This window comes from Apis florea, unplaced genomic scaffold (genome assembly GCF_048593485.1).
Source record: "Apis florea isolate Af1SG1 unplaced genomic scaffold, ASM4859348v1 contig_3496_pilon, whole genome shotgun sequence".
In the NCBI taxonomy this organism is placed as follows: domain Eukaryota; kingdom Metazoa; phylum Arthropoda; class Insecta; order Hymenoptera; family Apidae; genus Apis; species Apis florea.
The window spans coordinates 5,163,994-5,177,014 of NW_028256773.1; the positions used below are offsets into that span (position 1 = coordinate 5,163,994).

Consider the following 13,021-nt stretch of genomic DNA (forward strand, 5'->3'; position numbering starts at 1 on the left):
AATAAAAGGATTGTAAAAGAACTAGGTTTTACCTGATGCACACTTAAATATAGTTTATTTACTTAAAAATTTCTAATAAATACAAAATCACAAATGAACACTTAGTCTTTGTCATAATTCAATACCAATAGATTCAGAGTAGAGATTCACTTAACCGGTCATAATTGCATGATAATTAACCATTATTTGATCATTACACTTGCAGTCTACATTACGCGTAGTTGTAAATATATTAATTGTAATAACATGGTCGGTCGTGTTTTACAATTACATGTAGATATAATGAAAAGCTTTGTGTGTCAACTAGTCAATTGTCATATAGCTGCCGTACAAATGTTTCGTTTTTCTTAGCTTTGTTTGCTAAATAGTATGGAAGCTCCAATGAATGATAAAGATTGTTGATGGCAATTACTTAGAGTAATAAATTATTTATCAGTGTAAATGGACAAACAATCAAGAAACACTAATATATGAGTTCACCAATTATATTAATTATGTATAAACATACGAGATGTGTGATATTGATATTACTAGGCAGGCATTGCGTATCTCAGAGATACATTCCAAAGCGCATGGACCGTTTCATGGCACGAATTCACCTAGCAGCCATTACTACTGGGGTTGCCTTTTGGCAATGGGCGCACCAAATACAATTTCTCACCCTGCTTATTAGTATAAATAGGCGCTCGTTGATAATGATCTACTAATTGGTCTAATGTATGAAATTTTCTTTGACCAATACAATATAATGCTCCTTCCACATGTACCCTAAAGTGTTTATTACGACCTGGAGCTTTTAAAGATACTGAATAATCTCCCACCTAAAAATTATAATAATATAGAAATAAAAATATTTCATAAAATTTTATAAAAATTTATTAAAAATGTATTATTTATTATTGTTAATAAAATAATAATTCAAATAAACTTTAAACTGAATTAATTAAAATAACTTTTATTACTATACTTACATTAGTTTCACTATCTCTAATTAAAAAATCACCATCATGACCATGTTGATTCAATAAAGTGTCACATTGTGAACGTGAAATGCTACCATAGTACCAAGGTTTTCCAACAAGATGTGGTCTATCACCAGGATCTGGCCTTCTTTCAAGGGAATCTCCTGTACTAATTTCACTACTTGTCATTCCTCTTTCACGATATGGTTGAGTCAAATATTCACTGAGTTCTTGAAGATAATTACGTGGTACTAGACCTATTTGACCTTGACTGTTCCGTGCTTTATACCATTCAGGATCTGCTGGCGGACGGTCAAGGATTTCCAAACGATCACCTTTTTCAAAAGACAGTTCTTGATCATTGTTAGAAGAAAATGAATAAAGTGCTACAACAATATCAAGAACATTTTCTGCCATTGCATATGTATGAAGAGTATCATCTGCATCTCCTTCTTCTTGAGTATAATTTGATGGAAACCAGCCTGCTTGTGTACCACTTTGACCTCTCCACCAACCATCATTGCTTTTTTCCAATATTAAGATTCTAGTACCTTTAACAAGTGATAGTTCATCTGCTTGTTGTGCTTGATAATTGTACTTGACAACTGCTGTGCCTATTGCTTCACTTGGATCAGCAGGTAAGCGCCTAGCCATAATAGGAGATTCTACAGCTCTAGATGGTGAATTACTAGATGGTAGAGTTTTTGAACCAGAACCCTTTTTGACTTTCTTTTTGATACTATCAAAAAGAGATGGTTTTTCTTTCTTGACATAATTACTTGGCACATAACCAGCTTGCCCTCGTGCACTTTGTACTCTCCACCAGTGTTTAGAATCATCAAGAAGCAAGTAACGTTCATTTTTACGTAAATCTAATTCCTGAGCACCTTGTGCTCCATAATCATATTTGGCGACAACATAACATACGTCGTCTTGACTTGTCTTGCCTGAAAATGGTTATATTTTTAAAATTTTTTTATTACATATTTTATTATAATTTTAAAAATAATATAATATTTCTAATACACAAAATATGTAATGAATATAAAAATTTATTTAGTATTACTCCTAACTTTTAAATTTAAAATTATTAGAATAAAAAGAATATTTCTAAAAATATATATTATAAGAAAACTTATTATTTAAATATGAATATAAATAAAATAAGTAATATTTTATAAAATTTAATATACTTAATGACAATACTATTAATTAAAAGGAAAAAATAAATAATACTGAAATTTAGAAAATAAAAAATTTAAAATTTAATATATCCAGAATCTACAATATTAAATAATATTTAAATGAATACAATTAATGACATTAAATTGTTATCTATTTATAATTTTCTATAATATCTTTCTCAAAAAAAAAGACACAAATATAAATAATGACCGTGAAATTAAAAAAAAACAATGTATAATGTTATCTGCAATAGAAAATTACTAAATATATGTAAAATATATATATATCAATATTATATATATAAAATATATATAATATCTGCATTGAGTAAAATGGTTATATGTTTCAAAAATAATAAAAAATATTAAATATATTATGGTTGTAATATAGTATAAACTATATTAATATTTATAATTTATTTATATTTGCTTTTTATATTTTTTATAATTATTTTTTAAGATATTTAAAAATATAATTTATACATTATAATTTATAATTTATATTTTTCTAAAATTTAAAAAATTATTAAATAAACAATATTATAAATTAATTTACCTAAACTATCATCAATAAATTGATGTTCACTATATACTATTAATTAATTATTTAAAAAATTATTCTAAGTTTTTTTAGTTCATTGTTATTATATATTCTCAAATATAATATAAAGTACAGAACTTAGAAATATACTTTAAAATATATTATAGATAATATATTAATTAACTCTTTTTTTTTTGATAAATTATACTGATATGCCTATTAAAACATACAAAGCAAAGCATACAAGAATAAAACGTACCATGCTTCATGGCTGCCATGTGCGAAAACAGATATATACGTCTGAGTGTGGCGTGAGTAGCTGCTACTCACACACTACTTGAATAAATATTAAGTCTGCTTGTTCTGTGTTGGCAGCGTGAGTGCAGCAGGCATTCATTCTTTAGCTTTTTGTTTAGTGTTGATATACCTGCTGATTTCTTTGCTCAGAGTCCATCGTTCTCAAGGGTAGGGCAAGCAAGTGCATTACCAACACTTTAGGAAAAATAAAACAATCATTAACTTGATATCATATAGATATATTATAGAATATAATATTTTTTTTATCATAAAAAAAAAAATGATACATACAGTATATTTATATAAATGTACATAAATTTGATTAAAAAAATATATTTATTTGTTAAATAATATATGTATACTTATTTTATTAATATAAATTATCCTATTAATTTTTTAAATATAATTACAAATATAAATATTATTAAATATTCTTAATACAAATTATATAATTTAATCATTATTAAAAAAAATTTTATATAATATATAAAAATATAATTTCAATTTAAAAATTTTATATTCTCACATTGTATTCTATTTATTTGTATTTTTTATTTATAATTTTAAAAATAAGAGAATTATAAGAATAAATTATAAAGAATAATATAAAATTTATTTTAAAAACTATAATTTCCTCTAAAGATAAGTATATATAATTGTTAATAAAAATATATTTTAGAGATAAGATAAGATAAATTAAATCATTAATATTAGAAATAATATATATATACACATATATATATTAAATAAATATTTTAAATATAATTTTAAATTAAATATTGTTATTAAACTTAATATTTTTATTAATGATTTTTTCAATAAAAAATTATAAAAATTATTTAAAAAAATATAACTAATAAAATACTTTCAATCTATCATTGATTGATAAAAAGAACATTAAACATTCATGCTATCTACAATATACTATAAAATAAAATAATATAAAAATACATAAAAAAATATTACTAAATTCATTTAAGAATTAAAATATATGATAAAAATAATAATTAAAATAAAAAATTTATAAAATAAGAAAACATCTATAAAAAAAAAATGAACGTAAAATATTATTTAATATTCTATAAATATGTATAAGAAAAAAATGGAAAAAGCTTATGAAAGAATTGAAAAAAAAGAATTATAGTATAATTTCAACTATAGATATATAATTAAAATTTCGACAAACGTCATAAGCGATGATTTGATAAAACACGCGAATGTGCCGCCCATTGTGAGATATTTACATATGCAAAGGAACGTGTATTCAAGAATTGAACAATTATTTTCTGTTCCCCTTCGCGCAAAACTTAAAGAAGAACTGGTAATTCTCGAAGCACGTATATAGAGTACGTTCATTGCCTTCGTGTCTACCATACTACAAAAGCAAAGTAGAAGCGTGTTGGATGCAAAGGGGCAACAATTAGCACGAGTTAACTCAGCCGTTCCTTTTATTATTTATGAAATAAAATAATTTCTCGTTTCATTATTAAAAAAAACAAATGAATATTAGCTTACCGATTTTTAAACTAGACATATTCCTGCATACAAGCTTCGAAATTTTACGTCGTTATACAGCTTGTTTTCCCCCACCCTGGGCCGCCATGAACGGGAGCGACTAGAGTATATAGGGGAATGAATCTTTATGGGGAATCGGGTCGAATAAAGAGGGGACCTGGAAATTAGGGAAAGATAGCACAAATCGTAGAATACTCCATCCAACAAAAAGTTTTGATCACCGTCACGTTGTCAATGATCATTGAACACAGAAATACAATATCAACACTTTTACCCACAATATTAATTTTCACAAATCTGTATAAAATATACATAAGATGTGGCTACTATTGTATTTTTTAATTATTATACTTAGAGACATTTACATGACCCCTCCCGAAAAAAGAACAGACCCACCCTTAATCCAAAGACGTTGAACGACCATGCGCGCAACTGAGATTATCGTCTCTGTGAATTACATCCAATACGATGCTGGCGCCATGATATAAAATAATTTTAGTATCTTTACTCATAAATTCATACAATCGATAGGTTATCTTTTAATTTCTTATTTTTATTTATATTTTTATTATAATATACATTTTAATTTTTAAAAAATCGAAAATAATAAAATATAAATTATGTATAAAAAATATTGATTCTTTATTATAATTTTTAATGTTAAATAATAATACTTTCAATACAATTTTTCAATACAAAGTTCATTCTCATGAAGTTATATAGTAATAGTTATGCTCTTTCCACAAAATAGATATTTAAAATCTGAGATTTACATTTAAGTCAAACAAATTAATATGTATAATAAGTTTAGACTTCTAAATTATATGTTTGTGTTTGTTTGTCTAGTATGTTAACATGATAGTCGTATTTCTCTTAAACGTGATATCTAAGAATATAGAAACTTATGTTGACATATGTCACGTTTAGTATCTTTTATATTTATTAATTTAATATTAAAAAAAATATATAAAAATTTAGCAAAATGAAATATATATAATAAATATATTTTATTAAATCTAAAATGATGTAGAATTAATAATTAATGGATTAATATATTTTAACATTATAAAATTAAATTATACTTTATTGATAATATGATTGTATTTAATGAAAGAAAATTTTAAAAAATTTTTTCATTAATCATATTAAATTATTGTATAATTTAAAATAATGGACAATTTGTCTGATTCATTTAAAGCAGAATTAGATTCTGCTACATCAACAGATTCCCTGCAATTAATAAGTGATGAATTTCATATTAGACATTTATCAACACCAGATGTTTCAAATATAGAATTGTCAAAACGTATTGCATTACTAGAATTAGAAAATGAACGATTTCGAATAGATTTAGAAAATATGCGCATTGAACTCAATGCCAGAATTGCAGCTAATGAAGGTCTTAAAGGGAAAATAACAGAATTGTATGTAGAAATGCAATTAGTAATTCAAGAAAAACAAAAATTACAAAATACTTTAACAGATGTAAATAATCATTTAGATTCATCAGAAGCATCTGTAAAATGGTATCAGTCTCAAATACATGGATTACAAGCAAACAAAAAGACTTTACAATTAGAAATTGATACTTATCAAGGAATTTTACAACAAAGACAACAAACTATAGCAAATATAAATACTAGATATAAGCAATTGAATACAGACTATATTGAACTTCTTCAAAAACATCAAAAAGAAAAACAAGATTTGGAATGTGAAATACAAAATTTAAAGACGCAAAATCAATCAAATAATATTTTAAAATCATTAGATATTAATACTACTTCTAGTTCTCCAGATGTTTCTACAAAGTTAGAATTAACAGAAGATGAACTACAAAGTACAAAGGCAGAGTTAAAAGCATTAGAAAAACGATTTTTAGGTAATGAAGTTTCTAAAGCATTAATGGAAAATGCTTTAGCTAAGCAACGTATATTAATTACAACTATGGAGGAAAATATACAAAAATGTGAAACTGAAAAAAATCAAACTGTTAATACATTGCGTAAAGCACAATTTGAAATTCAAAAGTTGAAATCTGAAAATGAAGCATTGCAGACTACTCTATTTTCTTCTAAGCAAGAACAAAGTCAAATAGAAGATGCAATCTTCCAATTGCGATTACAATTAACAAAAATGATTGCACAATACAAGCTTTTAAAATCAAAAAATATAGAAGCAGAAGAAAAATTAAATTCAATGCAAGATATAATAAATGAAAATAAGCATTTAAAAACATTATCATATGAAGCTAATACTGCTTTAATTAGAAAACTTAGGCAAGAGAAACGAAAAATAAAATGTTTAGAAAATAAACTTCATAATATTCAAATCAAAGGACATTTGAACAATATGGTATAAAATAATATTTATAATATCTATATAAAATTAACAAAATTTAGTGGAAAAACATAATTATTTTATATATATTTTGTTTTAGAAAAATAAGATGGATGTTTCTTTACAAGAATGCCTAAAACAGGTTTTAATAAGAAATAAAGTAATTTTCACTAATAACTTTTTATATATAATTTTTTTATTTTTTTGATAATAAATAATTTGATATTAAAGTTATATTATTTTATAGGATTTAAAAGATCAATTGAAAGCATTAACAAAAAATTCAGATGAAAGTATTGATGAAGGATATGGTGACAACAGTATGGTTAGTTCCATTTCTATAGACATTCCATCACCTAAATCCATCAATCCAGTATTACTAGATGCAGCATCTAATGTTTTGCTGCAATTTAAAGATTTTTATAAGCCAGTACAAACAGAACTTGAACATTTAAAATTAAAACTTAATAAACTGAAGGAACAATGCACTATATAGTATTTAATTATTTTACTAATTATTATTTATTTTTAATTATTTGTGATTTAATTGCAAATTATGTATTAAACATTCATAAAAAATCATTATAGATTAAAAATTAATATAATTAACTCATTATTATTATTATTATTATTATTATTATTAATTTTAGTAATTTTATAATTGTTACAAATATTATAAGTTGGAAATTTATTTGTATAAATATTTTATCAATTCTAAATGTATGTTTTTAATTGAAGATAAAAAGTATTGTTGTAAAATTTTAAATATGTAATAAAAATGAATTATTTTATTATTTTTGTTACATATATTACTAGATCATATTTTTTTAATTCAGAATAAAGACAAGAATATGAATGTATTCATATTATTTATATTTATAAAAATTCTTATAATTCTTATCTTAAATTCTATATGTTAATTAAATGAATTTTAAATAAATGTATAGTAGAAAAATAAATTTTATTAAAAATTTTTTTTTAAGCTGTTTATAATATAAATACTTTATATTAATTAAAAACAATATATATGTTATTTTTATAATTTATTTTATTTTTAATTGAGTATACATTACAATTTTATTCATGGAAAAATGTTTATTGCAATTATTACTACAATTTAATTAAAATTTATTTTCCATTGAATATTTTTATTACATTGATAAGAAACAAATATCAAGATTACAAGATTTTATAGTCAAAGATTTTATAATCACAAATATGCAATGAATTCTCAAATTTTAATTTCTGGCATAAATATTTATATACATATATTTATAAAATAAGTAGAAATTAAAATATAATTTTCTTTTCAAAAATATCACAGATGAATATAATATCAATATAAAAAAAGAAAAGAAAAATTATATTGTAAATATATTGAAATATGAATTTAAATATAATTGAAATATCCTTTTTTTTTTTGATATATAAATATTATTTAAAATCAAAATCAAATTTAAAAATATTCTTTTCATCTAATTTTCTTTATAAATGAAATATAAATTAATTAAGAAAGATAGATATATTCTTCTTGAAAAAATATTTAAAAAATAAATTTAAAAAAATATTTAAAATAATCAAGTTTTTCAAAATTTTTGTATAAAAACAATTTTTTATATTATCGCAATTAATTCTTGTATTGAATTAGAGAATATATTTTATACATATAATATAATAAAAGCAAATAAACATACAATATTAATTTATTACAATTTTCAATTAAGTATTTTAATCATTTATTTTTAATTGAAATAAGTTGAAAATATAATTTATATTAATTTAAAATTTATATTTCATATATATATAAATTATAAAAAATGCATAAAATTACTTCTTCATATTCTATTTAAAAAATAGGCAATAATTAATTGTAACGAAATTTACATATTTTTACTATAATATTTTGACATTTAGAAAAGCATTTTCTATTCTATTTTTGGACATCATAATAGCCTTAATAACATAATTAATTTTAATTCAAATTTATTATTTTAAAAAAATTTATATGATTATGACAAAATTAATATCTTAATTTAATTGAATTGGAATGATCTAAAATTATAATTTTTTTTTTTAATTTTTTCTTATTTTATATTATTTAGTTTGTTATAAATATCACACTTATAAAGAAGATTTTTACATATTAATAAAATCTTCTTTTGTATATAATAAAGAAATATTTACAATAAATCTCTTTAAGATATTTAAAAATAAAGTAATAGTAAAATTAAATACAAATAAATTACAAAAGTAACTTACATTCTTTCAATATAGATATTACATATTTGTGGAAAAAATTTTCTGCATTGAAAATATGCTAATGTGCATTATTTGAATAGTTTCAGAAGTTGTGGTTGATTCATGCATTAAATCAAAATTCTCAACTCTTGAAAGGTATATTTCATATGTTAAATTTGATATATAATAGCATTACATATTTTTACTAAGGATTTACATTGCTTTTGTATGCATAGAGCAAAAATTAAATTTTGATTCCTTTAAAAGGAATAAACAAATATCTGTTTAAATACTGATCCATGTCTGCTCTGTTATATAGCACGATCTATATTATTAATAAATTTTTACATGAAAATGAGTATTATAAATTATGTTAAATTTAAAAATTATTAATTTAGAAGCAATACATATTATTTTTATGCTTTGAGATCATTAAATTTTAAATTGCTAGTATAAAATATTTTTAATATACTATTTTGATTGCGTATATTTTTTTTTTATTTGTTTATAATATGCTACAGTACTTACAGCTCTGTATACATATTTATACTAAAAAAAAGAACTAACTTTGTACGATTGTAGATCGTTTAAAAGAGCACCATGGCTTCAGTCTACACAGACAGTCCTTGGAAGTTTTAACATATCCCATTTTATACGCCATTACGTTACAACGGGAATGTTGTTGAACAATAAAACCTATAATATCATAATATAAAAGTAATTTAAAATTAAATAATTGTTATATAATACATACATAATTATGCTACTAATGCTATTCATATTATTGTATACATTTAGCAAAATAGGAGACCAGACAGTAAATAATTTATCTCGAACCCATTGTCATCTGGGAGTAGATTCCGTTTGCCTAAGTCTGTCAAATTGTCGACGATAATGAGCTCGTCCACGACCTCTATTTCGATGTCCATGATTATTATGTCCATGATAATTATGATGTAGTTGTCTTGATTGATAGTGAGCATTTTGAGTTTGATGTGAAGATTGTTTTGACTATGATATTTAAAAAAAAACGACTTATCATTAAATTATTTTATATAATATATAATTTTATATATTAGTAAAATCAAATATCATAAATATTAATTCTATTCCCAATTATATATATATCTTTCATTAAAAATTAAAATATTTATATAAAAATATATGTCTATATAATATAATCAATATATAATTAACATACCATCTGATTAACAGATTGCACTGAGTAAGTATTTACACTAGTTCCTGGAGGATTGGGTCCTTCAGTTGTAGTACCAGATTCATCTTCTGTTCTAACTAATGTCTTTACGCCTTCAGCTTCTAAATCAATTATACCACCCCTTTCTTGTTGCCTTAAAAATAATGCTGCCATCTGCTTTTGTAATTCTCTCAATTCTGCAGTTACTGAAAAATCGATAGCAGCTTCAACATCAATTGGAGGTGGAGCAGACCATAAACTTTCTACATCACAATTGATGGATTCTCGACATACAGGACATATAGCCTATAAAATTATAATATATTTAGTGGTCATTAATATTTTGTTTATATCAAATTATATAAACTAATATTATACCTGAAATTTATTAGTAGTATCTTGTTGCCATTGAGGCAATTTTTCTTGCTCCTCTCTGTAATATCGTTCTGCAGCAGCAACATGTGCTGCTAAACAGTGGGAGTGAAAATAATGATAGCATTCAGTTTTTGTAAATTCATCTCCTTCTCGAAAACCATATAAGCATATGGCACATTGATCCGTTGGAAGATTACTTCTTGTAAGGTGTTCTCTTATCAACTATTATAATAATATCATATTAATATAATGAATATATGTTAAAATAATGATTTTATAATTTAATAAATTAATAAACAATAATATAAATATTTTTAATAATAATAAAATAGTAATAAAATTTAAAAATATATTTTTTTATAAAATATAAAAAAATTATTTTTTTTTATATTTTTTATATAATGTATAACATATATAATAATGTATAGATAGATAATATATAACTCAATGTATTTTAATATATTTCAATATATTGTTATTTTAAAATATATTAATTATAATAATCATACTTTACAAATTGATTATTTTTAATATATAATACATACCTCAATGAGTTCAAACATAACTGGTTGACCTATGAAATTCTTACATTTTGCCTCTGCATCTGATTGCATAAGTCTCACAGTATTTTCATCTAAACCTCTTGGATTTCTGAGATTAATAGTAGGTGATATATCAGGATATCCTACAGGTAATTGAACAATCAATGTTACACAAACATATTGAGACTGTGAATCTTCACCAGTTGAAGGAAATAACACAGTCTCAATATATTCTGGTTCACCTCTGAAAAAAGATTGATTTTCATAATTCATAATAAAACTAATAATAAATTACTAATAATTTTATATACATGTATAATTAGTGACCATAATTAAATATTAATTAATAAAATATGAAATCAATAAAAAAGAAAAATATAATATAAAACACAATGTTTTTTTTTGTTTTCTCTTCATAAAGTATTTAAAAAATAAATATAAATAGATTAAAAAATAACTCTTTTTATAAAGATAATTTTTTTCTATATATATCATATTATAATATTTAACATTATTATTATATAATAACATAGCAATTGTAAACATAAGAAATTATTTTTTTGTGTTTATAGATTTTTTATAATATATAATATTTGAATATTTTAATTATTAATAATTAGATTTTTTTTATTTTTAGAAAATTTAAATTTATATATTATTATATATTTGCAAAAACAAATTTTTATATTTGTTATTATAATTTTATTATAATTTATATAATATATTTTATAATATATTTTTATAATTAATAATTAATAAAAATTAATAATAATTAATTAATAATGATAAAAATAATAATATTAAATATTATAAATATATTAATATTATAAGGATTTTATAATATTAAGATCTTTAATCATATTAAGAATTATGACTATAACAATATTATTATGATTATTAAATATATAGATTTAAAAAAAAAACATGCTAAATAATTTTACATGTTATAAATGTAATATTATTTTTAAATAATCAATAAATTCAAAAAAATTATAATTCAAATTATATGAAATTACAATACATTACAATAAGATTATTATACAATTATGTATATAACAATTATAAGATATAACCATTTAAATTTAAATTAATTTATTTTATTTCTAAAATTCAAGTATATTTTACTTCTTAAAAAATATTCATTGAATTTTAAAATTAGCAATTATTATTTTACAATTAAATTTGAATTTTTATAAATTATATGCTTAACTATTATATTTATTTTTTGAAAAAAATATATTTTTGTTATAAATTAAATTTCTATAATTTATAATGATTAAAAGTGATTAAAATGACAAATTGATTCAATTATTAGGTTACAAGTATCAAATTTCTTATAGAAAAAACTTACCTATCATTTTCCTTTATATTTAACTCATCATCAAGCAAAATTGCTTTTAATGCTTCGATTTCATCGGTTACTCTACAAAATATTTTAATATATATTTCAAAAAATTGAATATTCATTAAAGCATATCTAATCTAAGATTTTACAAAAATTACCTTTCGTCTATTATCGTCTCTGACATTGTTTTTAGAATATATAATAATATATTTTATCTCGTGAAAATCACTTTGAATTTGACAATACAATTTTGTTAGTCTTCGACGATTACAGGATTCTCAATAAGCGTCAATGTGCGTCAATATTGAAAGCCTTCTGCTACTATTACTGTTACCAACTGGATCACTTTAAAATTATTAGTAATATGTTACTATAGTTACTAAGAAAAATTATATTGAAGAAAATGATTTAAATTTGATTTTCTTAATAAAAAATTTTTAAAGTATTTATATTTTTATTATAATAAATATTTTTCATATAATAA

At 21.6% G+C, this 13,021-nt stretch overlaps 3 protein-coding genes across 6 annotated transcripts; 1 reads left to right on the top strand and 2 right to left on the bottom strand.

Moving 5' to 3' along the window:
• Positions 1-26: 26 nt before the first annotated feature.
• Positions 27-5,006, bottom strand: dock (SH2/SH3 adaptor protein dock). Of its 2 annotated transcripts, XM_086913284.1 has the most exons (4): positions 4,500-5,006; positions 2,947-3,179; positions 972-1,909; positions 27-821 (listed from the first exon to the last, which is right to left on the bottom strand). In XM_086913284.1, the coding sequence occupies exons 2-4, from the start codon at positions 2,963-2,965 to the stop codon at positions 600-602; spliced, it is 1,179 nt and encodes a 392-aa protein (XP_086769410.1). In that variant the 5' UTR covers positions 2,966-3,179; positions 4,500-5,006; the 3' UTR covers positions 27-599. The 2 variants fall into 2 exon arrangements, with proteins under 2 accessions (XP_086769410.1, XP_086769411.1); XM_086913285.1 differs by lacking the exon at positions 2,947-3,179 and having other exon boundaries at positions 4,500-4,921.
• A 144-nt stretch (positions 5,007-5,150) lies between these two features.
• LOC100863162 (uncharacterized) lies at positions 5,151-7,633 on the top strand. 2 transcript variants are annotated; one of them, XM_086913282.1, is made up of 4 exons: positions 5,279-5,348; positions 5,698-6,854; positions 6,940-6,999; positions 7,087-7,633. In XM_086913282.1, exons 1-4 carry the CDS (start codon positions 5,294-5,296, stop codon positions 7,333-7,335), a joined length of 1,521 nt encoding a protein of 506 aa, XP_086769408.1. In that variant the 5' UTR covers positions 5,279-5,293; the 3' UTR covers positions 7,336-7,633. The 2 variants fall into 2 exon arrangements, with proteins under 2 accessions (XP_003690614.1, XP_086769408.1); XM_003690566.4 differs by having other exon boundaries at positions 5,151-6,854.
• Positions 7,634-9,219: 1,586 nt separating this feature from the next.
• Positions 9,220-12,882, bottom strand: LOC100863044 (E3 ubiquitin-protein ligase RNF25). Of its 2 annotated transcripts, XR_001113117.3 has the most exons (7): positions 12,696-12,849; positions 12,544-12,615; positions 11,196-11,436; positions 10,654-10,872; positions 10,279-10,581; positions 9,870-10,088; positions 9,220-9,773 (listed from the first exon to the last, which is right to left on the bottom strand). XR_001113117.3 is itself a non-coding variant. In XM_003690565.4 (6 exons), exons 1-6 carry the CDS (start codon positions 12,719-12,721, stop codon positions 9,921-9,923), a joined length of 1,029 nt encoding a protein of 342 aa, XP_003690613.1. In that variant the 5' UTR covers positions 12,722-12,882; the 3' UTR covers positions 9,220-9,920. The 2 variants fall into 2 exon arrangements, 1 of the variants encoding a protein (XP_003690613.1); XM_003690565.4 differs by having other exon boundaries at positions 9,220-10,088; positions 12,696-12,882.
• Between the last annotated feature and the right edge of the window lie 139 nt (positions 12,883-13,021).

Excerpts from the sequence above, each read along its gene's own strand:
- dock (XM_086913284.1), bottom strand. Across the intron at positions 822-971 it reads TTAGAGATAGTGAAACTAAT|GTGGGAGATTATTCAGTATC; the intron begins GTAAGTATAGTA and ends TATAATTTTTAG.
- LOC100863162 (XM_086913282.1), top strand. The coding sequence starts at position 5,294 with ATGTATAATAAGTTTAGACTTCTAAATTATATGTTTGTGTTTGTTTGT. Across the intron at positions 5,349-5,697 it reads TGTGTTTGTTTGTCTAGTAT|CAGAATTAGATTCTGCTACA; the intron begins GTTAACATGATA and ends ATTCATTTAAAG. Across the intron at positions 7,000-7,086 it reads AGGTTTTAATAAGAAATAAA|GATTTAAAAGATCAATTGAA; the intron begins GTAATTTTCACT and ends ATTATTTTATAG.
- LOC100863044 (XM_003690565.4), bottom strand. The coding sequence starts at position 12,721 with ATGTCAGAGACGATAATAGACGAAAG. Across the intron at positions 12,616-12,695 it reads GAGACGATAATAGACGAAAG|AGTAACCGATGAAATCGAAG; the intron begins GTAATTTTTGTA and ends AATATTTTGTAG. Across the intron at positions 10,582-10,653 it reads ATACTACTAATAAATTTCAG|GCTATATGTCCTGTATGTCG; the intron begins GTATAATATTAG and ends ATAATTTTATAG.